Raw genomic sequence first — 15,758 nt, 5'->3', positions numbered from 1 at the left:
TGGACAGGTGTTCTGAAAACAAAATTTACAATATCATCACAAACTTACCCGTTTACCTCGGAACTTTTTACATCTTTTAGTTTCCTTGTCAGGAAATAAGTTTTCATCAAACCTTGGTTCTTCTTCGTCCATTATTCCCTTACATGAAGATATGGTTATTAGTTCTATGCGTAGCTTGTCTAGTGAATAACATATGGCCTCTCGATGGTAGTATAAAGCATCTGGATTGCTGCAAAATTTTAAAAATCTATTATTTTGTGAACTAAAATACTTTTAAAAGGAGATAAGGCATGATCGTCATCAAAATGACAAAGAAGTTAGTAACTAAGGCATCTTCAAATCCATTTAAAAGCTAATTGTTTAAGCTTTCCAACTGGGCTAAATCACTTCTTTACCTTTAAAATCCTAAAACAACATTTTTTTAATGTAATTTCATAAAATTTAAAAGTATAAAATTGTGTATGAAAGTAATACATTGTCCACACTTAAAACTAAATTTGTAGACAACCAAATTCAAAGGCTGATACTTGTGTTCTATGCTCTTTTTGGTATTTTAGATTAACTTCCTGTCCATCTAAATATATTACAAGTTCACTTAACTACTCATTGTTACCGGGTGGAATTAACATTTTACTGGTACCTGCTATAATCAATATTTTACTGGTACCTGTTAAGATTAATATTTTACTGGTACCTGTTATAATTAATATTTTACTGGTACCTGTTGGAGTTTATAGTTTTGCAGGCAGCATATTTCCTGTCCAATTCATTTAACTTTTCACAACATTCTGTATAAGACCATGGATAACAGAATGCAAAATAAGTAATTGCTCCTTTTACATCCGGAAACCTGAAGGTGAAGGACAAAATGAACTGCCCATCTACAGTCTGAAAAATAATAGAATTATACACTTTATGCTTTTTCAAGTCAATACAATTTAAAAATCTGAATGTAAATTTATGCAATGTAAATCAAATATCTCTAGAAGAGTACAAAATCAAGTGTTGACACATACACATGTGTTTATGATGTAAAACATATATACCTATATATAAAATAGAATGACGGTCTGCAAAAACAATAAGACAATCAGCAATGGTGGACACATACACTGTACACATAGCATTTGTTATACAAAATAACCAATTTGTTGGCAAGAAAAAAGTACTTTTATCTATCAGAACATGAGAGTGAACTTAGTGTTAACCTACCTCAAATGATGGTCTATCCCTTAGTCTTTCCCATCGTGGACGTCCTGGCAGAGTTTTGGTGAATGGAGTATGACCCTGGCTGTACAGTTTACCCTGTCTGTTAAGGTTCATTATATTGATTTTGATAACTCTGTTTGGACTCCATCCTCGTATTCCGAAGTAGAACCAGGATCTATACAATATTGAAAATGAAATTTTAGAAAACAATGATAAAACTATAAGATGTGTGGCTGTATTGTTCACATAGCATTCTTGCCATTATTTTTGAAAATATGTTCATTATTTATTGGAACATACAAAAACAACTTCAACTTCAAAACTCCATTTAATGCAATATTATCTGAATTTGGAGGGTTCATGTAATGGAAGATGCTTCAAGTTGACCATTTTCATTGGTATGACGTAATGTTTAATGTTTTGAAATGTCTTAATGTATCAAAAGCAATGAAGGAATTTTGCTATTTTTTTTTTAAATTGTACATTTTCCAAGCTGTAATGCATTAATTCTTTTTATTATGCATTAGAATAAGAATAAAGGCTCTCCTTTTTTTTTAATTGCAATTTTTAACCCAGCATAGAATTTGCTCATAGGTTACGAAATATGTGGATTTACGTGGAAGGTATATAGTTACAGTCTCTGAATCTGCGCTGAGTAAAGAGATATTGAGAATTTTCTCATGATGTTGTTTACAAAGCAAAAGAAGTTATGATATTAGAATGAAAGTTAATGCATTGGTGTGGCTAATCAGCGCTTCCAAATCAACAACACTATGTAAGTACAATGTACATCATGTACTTCATATGGTAGGACGACTGAAAGCAGTCAGGAGTACAATGTACATCATGTACTTCATATAGTAGGACGAGTGAAAGCAGTCAGGAGTACAATGTACATCATGTACTTCATAAAGTAGGACAACTGATAGCAGTCAGGAGTACAATGTACATCATGTACTTCATATAGTAGGACGACTGAAAGCAGTCAGGAGTACAATGTACATCATGTACTTCATATAGTAGGACGACTGAAAGCAGTCAGGAGTACAATGTACATCATGTACTTGGTAGGACGACTTAAATCAGTCAGGAGTACAATGTACATCATGTACTTCATATAGTAGGACGACTGAAAGTAGTCAGGAGTACAATGTACATCATGTACTTGGTAGGACGACTGAAAGCAGTCAGGAGTACAATGTACATCATGTACTTGGTAGGACGACTTAAAGCAGTCAGGAGTACAATGTACATCATGTACTTGGTAGGACGACTGAAAGTAGTCAGGAGTACAATGTACATCATGTACTTCATATAGTAGGACGACTGAAAGCAGTCAGGAGTACAAAGTACATCATGTACTTCATAAAGTAGGACGACTGAAAGCAGTCAGGAGTACAATGTACATCATGTACTTCATAAAGTAGGACGACTGAAAGCAGTCAGGAGTACAATGTACATCATGTACTTGGTAGGACGACTGAAAGTAGTCAGGAGTACAAAGTACATCATGTACTTCATATAGTAGGACGACTGAAAGCAGTCAGGAGTACAATGTACATCATGTACTTCATAAAGTAGGACGACTGAAAGCAGTCAGGAGTACAATGAACATCATGTACTTCATAAAGTAGGACGACTGAAAGCAGTCAGGAGTACAATGTACATCATGTACTTCATAAAGTAGGACGACTGAAAGCAGTCAGGAGTACAATGTACATCATGTACTTCATAAAGTAGGACGACTGAAAGCAGTCAGGAGTACAATGTACATCATGTACTTCATAAAGTAGGACGACTGAAAGCAGTCAGGAGTACAATGTACATCATGTACTTCATATAGTAGGACGACTGGAAGCAGTCAGGAGTACAATGTACATCATGTACTTCATAAAGTAGGACGACTGAAAGCAGTCAGGAGTACAATGTACATCATGTACTTCATAAAGTAGGACGACTGAAAGCAGTCAGGAGTACAATGTACATCATGTACTTCATAAAGTAGGACGACTGAAAGCAGTCAGGAGTACAATGTACATCATGTACTTGGTAGGACGACTAAAAGCAGTCAGGAGTACAATGTACATCATGTACTTGGTAGGACGACTAAAAGCAGTCAGGAGTACAATGTACATCATGTACTTGATATAGTAGGACGACTGAAAGCAGTCAGGAGTACAATGTTCAGCATGTACTTCATAGTAGGACGACTGAAAGCAGTCAGGAGTACAATGTTCAGCATGTACTTCATAGTAGGACGACTGAAAGCAGTCAGGAGTACAATGTACATCATGTACTTCATAAAGTAGGACGACTGAAAGCAGTCAGGAGTACAATGTACAGCATGTACTTCATAGTAGGACGACTGAAAGCAGTCAGGAGTACAATGTTCAGCATGTACTTCATATAGTAGGACGACTGAAAGCAGTCAGGAGTACAATGTTCAGCATGTACTTCATAGTAGGACGACTGAAAGCAGTCAGGAGTACAATGTTCAGCATGTACTTCATAGTAGGACGACTGAAAGCAGTCAGGAGTACAATGTACATCATGTACTTCATAGTAGGACGACTGAAAGCAGTCAGGAGTACAATGTACATCATGTACTTCATATAGTAGGACGACTGAAAGCAGTCAGGAGTACAATGTTCAGCATGTACTTCATAGTAGGACGACTGAAAGCAGTCAGGAGTACAATGTTCAGCATGTACTTCATAGTAGGACGACTGAAAGCAGTCAGGAGTACAATGTACATCATGTACTTCATAGTAGGACGACTGAAAGCAGTCAGGAGTACAATGTACATCATGTACTTCATAGTAGGACGACTAAAAGCAGTCAGGAGTACAATGTACATCATGTACTTGGTAGGACGACTGAAAGCAGTCAGGAGTACAATGTACATCATGTACTTGGTAGGACGACTGAAAGCAGTCAGGAGTACAATGTACATCATGTACTTGGTAGGACGACTGAAAGCAGTCAGGAGTACAATGTACATCATGTACTTCATAGTAGGACGACTGAAAGCAGTCAGGAGTACAATGTACATCATGTACTTCATAGTAGGACGACTGAAAGCAGTCAGGAGTACAATGTACATCATGTACTTGGTAGGACGACTAAAAGCAGTCAGGAGTACAATGTACATCATGTACTTGGTAGGACGACTGAAAGCAGTCAGGAGTACAATGTACATCATGTACTTCATAGTAGGACGACTGAAAGCAGTCAGGAGTACAATGTACATCATGTACTTCAAAGTAGGACGACTGAAAGCAGTCAGGAGTACAATGTACATCATGTACTTGGTAGGACGACTGAAAGCAGTCAGGAGTACAATGTACATCATGTTCTTGGTAGGACGACTGAAAGCAGTCAGGAGTACAATGTACATCATGTTCTTGGTAGGACGACTGAAAGCAGTCAGGAGTACAATGTACATCATGTACTTGGTAGGACGACTAAAAGCAGTCAGGAGTACAATGTACATCATGTACTTGGTAGGACGACTGAAAGCAGTCAGGAGTACAATGTACATCATGTTCTTGGTAGGACGACTGAAAGCAGTCAGGAGTACAATGTACATCATGTTCTTGGTAGGACGACTGAAAGCAGTCAGGAGTACAATGTACATCATGTTCTTGGTAGGACGACTGAAAGCAGTCAGGAGTACAATGTACATCATGTTCTTGGTAGGACGACTAAAGGCAGTCAGGAGTACAATGTACATCATGTACTTGTTAGGACGACTAAAGGCAGTCAGGAGTACAATGTACATCATGTACTTGGTAGGACGACTAAAGGCAGTCAGGAGTACAATGTACATCATGTACTTGGTAGGACGACTAAAGGCAGTCAGGAGTACAATGTACATCATGTACTTGGTAGGACGACTAAAGGCAGTCAGGAGTACAATGTACATCATGTTCTTGGTAGGACGACTAAAGGCAGTCAGGAGTACAATGTACATCATGTTCTTGGTAGGACGACTGAAAGCAGTCAGGAGTACAATGTACATCATGTACTTCATAGTAGGACGACTGAAAGCAGTCAGGAGTACAATGTACATCATGTTCTTGGTAGGACGACTGAAAGCAGTCAGGAGTACAATGTACATCATGTTCTTGGTAGGACGACTGAAAGCAGTCAGGAGTACAATGTACATCATGTTCTTGGTAGGACGACTGAAAGCAGTCAGGAGTACAATGTACATCATGTTCTTGGTAGGACGACTGAAAGCAGTCAGGAGTACAATGTACATCATGTTCTTGGTAGGACGACTGAAAGCAGTCAGGAGTACAATGTACATCATGTTCTTGGTAGGACGACTGAAAGCAGTCAGGAGTACAATGTACATCATGTACTTGGTAGGACGACTGAAAGCAGTCAGGAGTACAATGTACATCATGTACTTGGTAGGACGACTGAAAGCAGTCAGGAGTACAATGTACATCATGTACTTGGTAGGACGACTGAAAGCAGTCAGGAGTACAATGTACATCATGTTCTTGGTAGGACGACTGAAAGCAGTCAGGAGTACAATGTACATCATGTTCTTGGTAGGACGACTGAAAGCAGTCAGGAGTACAATGTACATCATGTTCTTGGTAGGACGACTGAAAGCAGTCAGGAGTACAATGTACATCATGTTCTTGGTAGGACGACTGAAAGCAGTCAGGAGTACAATGTACATCATGTACTTGGTAGGACGACTAAAGGCAGTCAGGAGTACAATGTACATCATGTACTTGGTAGGACGACTAAAGGCAGTCAGGAGTACAATGTACATCATGTACTTGGTAGGACGACTAAAGGCAGTCAGGAGTACAATGTACATCATGTACTTGATAACTTGATAAAGTAGGACGACTGAAAGCAGTCAGGAGTACAATGTTCATCATATAGTAGGACGACTAAAGGCAGTCAGGAGTACAATGTACATCATGTACTTGATAACTTGATAAAGTAGGACGACTGAAAGCAGTCAGGAGTACAATGTTCATCATATAGTAGGACGACTAAAGGCAGTCAGGAGTTGTATTATATTTGTTGTTATATCACCTACTTTTTATTTGTTATGATTCTAACCCTTGCAAAATTTACCTGTTTCCATTTTCAAATTCTGTCCCTCCACAATCTGGTTTGGTCCAAACATTGTATTCATAGTCTGGCTTCACCTCTGGGTAATAACTGGCTGTAAAAAGTAGTTTTAATACATTTTATAATTTGACCTTTTTATATAATTTATGCATGGTACCTGCTGACATTGAAAAGACAAAATATTTTTAGTTTGAAAGAGTAAGAAAAAAATTAGCAAAGAAGAAAAAAAACCACATGTATTGAAATTACATAATTTATTAAAATTTATAAGAATGTTTATAATCTATTCATTGCTATTTGAGTGTTAAATGTCAATAAATGTCTTCAGGAAATTATTACGTAACATTAAATCTGACATTTCTTTACAAATGATTTTATTCAAACCACTAGTTTGAAGCTCTCCTTTTAAGTTTTAAAGTAATATATTCATGTAACATGGTTTTAAGACCTGTTACTTTCATAAAACTAAGTTCGGGTGACATTAAAATTCTATAATGTACAAGTAAACTGATTTATTTTTTTAAAATTTCCACCTGATTTCTATTTTTAATCTTTTAAAACTTACGTGCATCCTCCTCTTCATCACGGCTCACTTTCTCAACTTTAGTCAAATTTCCAGAGTCAAACTTTGATGTAAAAAGGAGGTTTCCCACTCTAAATTCCATAATTCTTAACTCTCATCTCCTTAACCAAACATTCCTGATCAAAATAAAAATAGTTTGATAAATGTTTTTTATTCCAACAAGCAAGCAAAGTAGATAAATATTTGAAGCTTAAATATTTTTAAAAAGTCAATAAAATATTTTTTTTTTTTTTCAATACATAGAAAGTCAAGAAATTATGTACTCTACTCATCTATCATGTAATTACATACTATAACAACTTTCTAACTATGAACATTCTAGCAAAGTTCAATGAAAGCAGCTTTTGATGTGCTGTTACACCACTGACCCTGGTTAGGGACAGGGTTGGCAAAGTTTTACCCGCCCGGGAATTCCCGGGTGGGAAAACCCGGGTTTTCCCGGGCTGGGCAATACTCCCAGAAATGGGACAATACCCCTAATGCGCCTTGAAATGAGGAACACAAAAGTCACGTGTAAACAAAAAATCTCTGTGTAGTGATATTTGACACATTTCTATGATAAACAAATGACTGAGCTGAACCATTAGTGTTAATTTAGAAAATAAGGGAACACAGAATAAATGTGTAAAAACCATGGAGCTATGAAATGTGTTCAAAGTATTAAAATTTCAAAGAACTTATTGTGTTAAAATTGGGATTTTTTACCATGAGGAGCGACATCGCAAAAGGATACTCGGGGTTTGCTAAATTACGGGAAAATGAATCACATTTCGTACCCCGAAAATTTAACCACATATGTAAAAATGTCTCAGCTTCGAAACAAGCCATCATACATATACTAGTTTACGATATGGGCTGAGCAACAGAAGAAAACGTTACCATTACGGCCTACGGAGAAACAATTGCGCATATTGCCCCAAATGGGTAATACTGGGCATTACTGGGCAATATGATTTTTTAAGCTCATTTTAACACAAAATAGTTAAGACTTGGTGTAGTTTCATAGTATTACAGCTAAATATATACTTTTTATACAGATAACCATTGAGCCCTTTCTAGAAGAATGAAAAATTCAATTTCATTTAGTTCTTCATTAATTCTATATGTAAGCAGAATGCAAGATTTGCACATTTAAGGATACTGTGTTAATGACAAAGCATTGTTTTGATAATCAATTTTTGATAAAAGTGCATTTTTTTAGGTGAATTGTTATACCTTCATATTGCTAAATAAACAACCTAAGGGGTCAGGCCATTAAAATTTATAGAATTGAAAGGTCTGATTATTGTTACATAAACAAATCTGTGTTGTAATCTGAATAATTACTTTTTAACTAGTGACAGTATATGTACTTAAACATAAATTTGAATTTAAATGTATTTTTTTCTTACTTCTTATAAGAGTTGTACTTATTCGAAAAAAACTTTTTTTTGCTTTATATTTACAGTCTGACCAATCTAGACAACTAAAACAAGTTATATATATCTTAAATGTATTACATTTGTGCTTGATCACTGAATCCTCTATGAAATTTAGACCAGTATTTTATATTACCCAGTATTGCCCAGTATTACCCACTAAAACCCAGTAAAACCCAGGTTTTCCCAGTATTTCCCACTGGGCTGGGCAATACTCATAAAACCCCGGGTTTTTGCCAACCCTGGTTAGGGAAGGTTTGAGCACTTAAAAACATGTTTAACCCTGCCACATTCTTTAAGTGCCTGTCCCAAGTCAGAAGCCTGTAGTTCAATAGTTGTTTTTGGTTCATTTCTATAAAACTACCATATTTGTTTAGCGTAAATTGATTTTTTATAGATTAGAGCTGAAGTTTTTCACCATTGCATTGTTTCGTATTTTTTACTTTTGGGGTTTTTAATCGCGGTTACACTCATTGTTGAAGGCCATACAGTTGCCTTCATTTTAGGTATTGACATGATTGACTTAAACGTTCAGGATATTTTTTCAAGGCAACAAATCAGTGTTTTCAAATAGCACCATGGAAATTAACATAGCTCTGGTTTTCCCCAAAAAATGAAGCACCATGATGACCCCAATATACTGATATACTTTCTATAATAAAATCATACAAGATAGCAACATGGAAGAAAAATATAGCACCAGCATAACACATGTAGTGCTTTTTAGTCCTGAGGAGAACACTGCCAGTTTGCGTTTTGAAACAGCCAAAAGTATACCATCAACTATAGGGACATTGAAATGTTTTGAGTTTCTAAGAATTAAGAAAATAGATTCACCCAGGTGTATGTTTCTGTATTTTATCATGTTTATTATTTGTTCTGACCGTAATTAATTTATGTTCTCACATCCAACTGGTAAAGTTTATCTCCTTGTTAAAGACAATATGATTATGGTTGACATACTTGGATGGCCTGGAAAGTTGTGTAGATAATTTAGATTTAAAAGATATCAAGTATCAGCGGTGAACGGTCTCGCTAATTAGCGACAAGAAGGGTCAAAAATCAATTTAATGTCAAGAAGACTATTAAGCGATAAGAAAACTACAAAAAAATATTATTAAAATAAAAATTTATTAAAAAAACATTCATTAAAATTTTTATTTTAATATTCGGCAGTAATAACTGAATAACCTGATTTTTTTTTTTTAACCCTTTCAACGCCATACACGGCATTTGCCGCGATGACATACGCCGTCCGCCACTGCTATTCGCGGCATATGCCGCGATGACAACGGATTTTTCATAAGGACTCTTAAACCATTCGGTTTACATTCGGGTCCTCTCTAATTTTTCCTTGTATGAATCGAGGATATGCAAGTTCTCATTTGCGCTTGAAATCACGGCAATTTTTATTGTAAAATCCTGCAGTAAAGGAAAATTGAAGGAAAATAAAAACAAATATTTTGACAAATGCAAATGGCGGAAATCGGAAATGAAGCTGTAAATATGGAAATATTTCAGCATTTCTATGGCGAAACTGACGTCGAGGATTAGTTAAAAGGTTTCTTGCTATCTCAATGTGTTTATTACATTCAAATCGTGTGGGAAATATGATATGATCGATCATTACGAGACGTAGAAAAAGGGGGGAAAATGGAGGTTGACTGAAAATTTTGAGGACGGAGCCACTGATTTGTGCCATGATTACATAATACGTTGTGTATGGTGCAATACGCTACGGAATCGAGCAATTGGTGTCTTCTTTATTATATGGCAGATAAAAAAACAAAATAGATGAAGACTACAAAAAATTCAACACAAATGTAATAAATTACACCTTTTACCTGTTAACTACCTGAAAATGCAGGTAACCTGATAAAAATTTTACTGAAATAACTGCCTAACATTACAGTTCATACTCTTCTGAGCATTTTTCATGCAATAACTTTTTCTGTATCTCTTATAATAAAAAAGATACAGTAGTCTGAAAAGGAATATACTGTTCTAATGAATGAACACAAAAAAAATGCAGCAGCAGCAGCCATTTTTCTATTTTTTTGTGTAGCGTTGAAAGGGTTAATATATTGATAGATGAAGAAATTTGTGAAGAAGAAAGGGATTGTATACTTTTAATTAGATAAAATATGTTAAGATCATGCAAGTTCTGTTTTCAGCCAAATCAAAGGTATGAATAAATGAGTCAAGACATGCAAGATATAACACTTGGTGGTTTGCCTGTGGTCTGTACAATTTCTTCCAAAAAAGGATGTTTGGCAGAATTAATATTGATGACAGTTTGCATTTATCATCATGATCATCAGCAATATATTGTTTGTTCAAAGGAATTTTTTTTTATTATTTATACCATACTTTACTACATGCTAAACATATATTGAGTCACGTGGCTGATGTTCAGAGTTGATGTTATCATCAACAACAAAAAATTTGACTGATTTACCAGCATGACCAGGTTTTATCTCTGGTCTAACTTGCGATTAATAATTTTAGCGTTACCATGCTTGTTTTTAAACAATGTTAATATGATAGGTACCTATGCATTCTGTTAACATTAATATCATAATATGACAGGGGAATTTCTATATCTTTCAATATAATAATAAACAAAGGAAAATAACTTTACAACTTTCCTTATGCAGTTTGTTATGTAAAAATAAAAATGTCAATGCATTTTTTATTTTACCAATATTTTTTTGAAAGTTTTCTTGTCACTAAATAGTCTTCTTGTCGCTAAGTTTATTCTTGTTGTTGCTTCTAGTTGACTTAATCTGTTAATAGTGAGACGGGCGGAAAAGACTACTGCAAAGACATGCATGTAACCGTTAACGGAAGTTCACGACCAGATGACAGTTCTCAAATATAAAAATAAAAGCTCTATTTTTATATACATGGACCTTATTTTTTCCCCATGGCCCATATTTTATTATATTGACAGAATGTGCCTGTGGTCAAGCCCAAGGGTAGTTAAGATTGGAACTTTTTCATTGTTCATGTTGTCAAGTAGGAATTTACAATCGACGAAAACTGTATATAAAAATAAGGGATCAGGGATCAGCTAACCTAATGATATGTTTATAATTTGGCATGGCTTTGTAATGACAAACGTTGCAGGACAGTCTATGGTCTATCGGACAGTCACTGATTCAATCAATTTTACTTTTAACTCATTTCAAAACATTATTTTCATTCTTAATTGTCACCTGCCAAGAAACAAATTTCTAATGATGCTTCCTTACGTGACAAAATTTTCTTTTTGCTAAATAAACAAATCTCCCATTGTTTCGTTGGATAAGAAGATCAAATTTATTCCATGGTCAGACATGTTGTAAACTATGGTGGTTGCTGTCCATGTGACATAAAATTTCAAATATAATTGGTTAAAAGTTTTAGTCACATGACGAGATTTATTAACGAGTTACGTACCTTTTCCCGTACTTTATCATACTTTGATTAACTAGTACACATTTGACACATTTGGATTAGTATAAAGAATTGCTAAGCCGCATTGGGACATAACATAGACGAAATATACTTCTATATTATTTTATGTTTGAGCAGCGCCTTTCGATCCTTTGGACAGAATCAGCAATATTGAACAAGAGACAAAATTCTAAACGAATCAACATAGCATATTGGCCAGTCATCAGTTGGTGTTAAAAAAAATAATAATAATAATAATTTTAAGATTTCTACTAACTATTTGCAGTAGAAATCTTTTAGAGAATTAAATTAAAATTGTAAATGATCTGAACTGCCGCGAATATCATGGGATTCCGCTAACCGGCATGTTTAAACCGGCCAGCCACATTCTGCATGGTGTATGTGCCTGTCCCAAGCAATCATAATGCACTTGTCTTTATGTTATGTAAAGGTAGATAAGATAAGATAAGAAAATTTATTTTAAGTAGGGTTACATGAAATACTTCAAACAGGTAGGCCTATATAGGATATTTCTTTTCTGAGACAAGAACCTGTGGTCTTACGTCAGAAGTCTGTAATTCAGTGGTTGTCGATTGTTGCTGTGTTACATATTTGCTTTTCGTTTATTTTTTTACATAGATTAGCCAATAGTTTAAATTGTTAAATATATGCATTTGTTATTTCGGGCCTTTTAATTATAGGCTAGCGAACTAAGCGGTATGGACTTTGCTTATTATTGAAGTCCGTACAGTGAACTATGCGGTGAACCTATTTAAATAAATGGTAGTTTACTAAATATGAATGCAAATATATTTGCTGCAACTCATTTAAAGCCTTCCTTTCAAACGAGAAAGGAAAATAAGCTAGATATACTTACTAGTCATAAACCATACTGGATTTCTACCAAACTTGGACAGAAACTTTTTTTATGATCATAAGATAGTATCCTAAAGTAAATTTTGTAAAAATAAAATTCCATTTTTTCTGTATTTTACTTATAAATGGACTTAGTTTTTCTGCGGGAAAACATTACATTCACTTTGTGGTTAAAGTTTTTAAAATTTTAATAACTTTCTTAAACTATCCTAGATTTCTACCAAATTTGGACAGAAGCTTGTTTACAATCATAAGATAGAATCTAGAAGTAAATTTTGTAAAAAATAAAATTCCATTTTTTCCGTATTTTTCTTATGAATGGACTTAGTTTTTCTGCGGGAAAACATTACATTCACTCTATGGTAAGAGTTTTTAAAATTTTAATAACTTTCTGTGATGAGTTAGTTTGCTCCTCGGTAAAATTTATGTACGTTTCGGCAACAAAGTTTATCGACAGGTTGTATGTATCCCTATGGGCAATAACTATGCCCCCTTGAATATCATACTTGTTTTTGTACTGTTATGCTCGTTCGCTATGCCGTGTCTGAGCGTTACCGAGGGATAAAATTAACGAATATCACGGCCCATATGTCTCTGGTGTTGCCTATTTGTTTTTCGTTATTTTTTTTACATAAATTATCCGTTAGTTTACTCGTTTGAATTGTTTTTCGTTGTTATTTCGTGGCCTTTTATAGCTGGCTATGCAGTATGTGACGTGACCTTAAGTTGTTAATTTGAGGCATTTTGGTCTCTTTTGGAGGATTGTTTTGTTGGCAATCATACCACATATTATTTTTGTCGAGCCTTCGACTTTAGTCGACAAAGCGAGGCTAAGCGATCCTACATTCCGTCGTCGTCGGTGTCGTCGTCGGCGGCGTCCACAAATATTCACTCTGTGGTTAAAGTTTTTGAAATTTTAATAACTTTCATAAACCATACTGGATTTCTACCAAACTTGGACAGAAACTTTTTTATGATCATAAGATAGTATCCTAAAGTAAATTTTGTAAAAATAAAATTCCATTTTTTCTGTATTTTACTTATACATGGACTTAGTTTTTCTGCGGGAAAACATTACATTTACTTTGTGGTTAAAGTTTTAAAAAATTTAATAACTTTCTTAAACTATCCTAGATTTCTACCAAACTTGGACAGAAGCTTGTTTACAATCATAAGATAGAATCTAGAAGTAAATTTTGTAAAAATAAAATTCCATTTTTTTTCGTATTTTTCTTATGAATGGACTTAGTTTTTCTACTCTGTGGTAAGAGTTTTTAAAATTTTAATAACTTTCTTAAACTATTCTTTGTTTGTACCAACCTTGGACAGAAGCTTGTAGATGGTCATAAGATAGTATCCAGATGTAAATTTTGTAAAACGATAAATTCGTTTTTTCCGTATTTTACTTTAAATGGACTTAAATTTTCTGCCAGGAAACAACACATTCACTCTGTTGTTAATTTTTTTTTTATATTTTGATAACTTTCTTATACTATTTTTAATTTACCAAACTTGGACAGAAGCTTGTTTATGATCAAAAGCTAGTATCTAGAAGGAAATTATGTGAATATTTTGTACCTGTGTATCTGTATTTTACTTATAAATGGACTTAGTTTCTCTTCCAGTTAACATTACATCCAGTCTGCAGTTAAAGTTTTTAAACATTTATTAGATTCATAAACTATACTGGATTTTTACCAAATTTGGACAGAAGCTTCTTACAATCAAAAGATAGTATCAAGCGGAATATTTTTATTGATTTTTTGTTGAGCCTGCAATTTACAGGAAAAATAGGCGAGACACTGGGTTCCGCGGAACCCTTACAATTTTTTTTTATATATAGTTGTTAATTTCTATGTCATTTGATCTCTAGCTTGTGAAGAGTTGTCTCATTGGCAATTATACCACGTAGATCTGTTTTCTTGTAGTAGTAGAAGTTAATAATAAGGTAAAATTGTCAAAACTGTCGAAGGTCGATGTCAACAGGGCACTCCGGCGTCCACAACAGTGAACTAACAGTCACGATATGGCCAAATTGGCAATAGTTCTGAAAGTGGCGTTAAGTACTATTGACCACATGGAAACTAACATGAAACTTAAAGCTACAACACAGTAAATGTAGTTATGACATTTAAAATGCATGAAATACTATAGGCGGATCCAGGGGACCGGGGGAAAACTTGGTTCATTATATAGGCGATCACTGAAGCATGACGGGAGCCCCTACCCCTTGTATGAAAAGTTAGTCTGGATCCGCAACTGAATAAGGCACCAACTTTATACTACCAGTGTGAATACTAGTACATCATTTTGAACTGTAAATTATTTTGATCTAATTTATCGTTTAAGCCATGGAAAAAAATCATATTACATTATAATAAACAAATAAACCTTATCGAATATTTCAAAATGGGTTTTACATCTGTCCTTTAAGAGGCCTTTCATATATTTCCGATCTGAGCGTATTTAATCCACGGGTTATATATCATCCATGTAAACTTGTCGATCCTTTGAATCAAATTATTGTATCACTGTTAGACAATCTTTGGAAATTGTTTTTATCGATACTAAGATGACTTTTATATCAACGCTCAACGCTAGATAGATACAAGAAGATGTGGTATGTGCCAATGCAACAACTTTCCATCCAAGTCACAATTTATAAAAGTAAACAATTATAGGTCCAAATACGGTCATCATTATGGTTCCTTGGTTCACAACATCAAGATACAAAGGGCCCAAAAAATGACTAGTGTAAAACCATTTAACTGGAAAGTGTTTCCAATTAATTAGATCTGTCGTTGTATGTTGCCCAATTGATGCTTACCGTGTATCTGTCGTTGGGTTGCTGTCACCTGATGTCAATACAACATGTGTTGTTAGATCGCTGACCTATTGATGTATACCTCACATGCGTTGTTAAGTTGCTGTACCATTCATGTATAATATGCCATCGTAGGGTTGCTGTCCAATTGGTGTATACTCAATCTCTGTCTTTGGTATATTTTGCCATTGATGTATTTATTAGATCTGTCGTTGGGTAACTGGCCAATCGATGTATGTCAAACATATGTCTTTGGGTTGCTGTCCAATTAATGAATGCCTTGCACATGTGTCGTTGGGTTGTTCTT

General features: G+C 34.7%; 1 protein-coding gene across 5 annotated transcripts in view; it reads right to left on the bottom strand.

The window, feature by feature from the left end:
• LOC134697788 (cytosolic carboxypeptidase-like protein 5) overlaps nucleotides 1-11,686 on the bottom strand; it is a 34,393-nt gene extending 22,707 nt beyond the window's left edge. For all 5 annotated transcript variants that reach the window (XM_063560087.1, XM_063560076.1, XM_063560101.1 and 2 more), the window contains exons 1-6: nucleotides 11,568-11,686; nucleotides 6,878-7,011; nucleotides 6,316-6,406; nucleotides 1,213-1,384; nucleotides 722-888; nucleotides 49-229 (exon numbers count right to left, since the gene is read on the bottom strand). In XM_063560087.1, the coding sequence (XP_063416157.1) occupies nucleotides 49-229; nucleotides 722-888; nucleotides 1,213-1,384; nucleotides 6,316-6,406; nucleotides 6,878-6,977 (711 nt within the window). In that variant the 5' untranslated portion in view covers nucleotides 6,978-7,011; nucleotides 11,568-11,686. The remainder of the gene's footprint in view (nucleotides 1-48; nucleotides 230-721; nucleotides 889-1,212; nucleotides 1,385-6,315; nucleotides 6,407-6,877; nucleotides 7,012-11,567) is intronic.
• Nucleotides 11,687-15,758: the final 4,072 nt, after the last annotated feature.

This window comes from Mytilus trossulus, chromosome 1 (genome assembly GCF_036588685.1).
Source record: "Mytilus trossulus isolate FHL-02 chromosome 1, PNRI_Mtr1.1.1.hap1, whole genome shotgun sequence".
NCBI classification, from domain to species: domain Eukaryota; kingdom Metazoa; phylum Mollusca; class Bivalvia; order Mytilida; family Mytilidae; genus Mytilus; species Mytilus trossulus.
The sequence above is the reverse complement of the archived record's forward strand: the minus strand, read 5'-3'. Positions and strand labels throughout refer to the sequence as shown.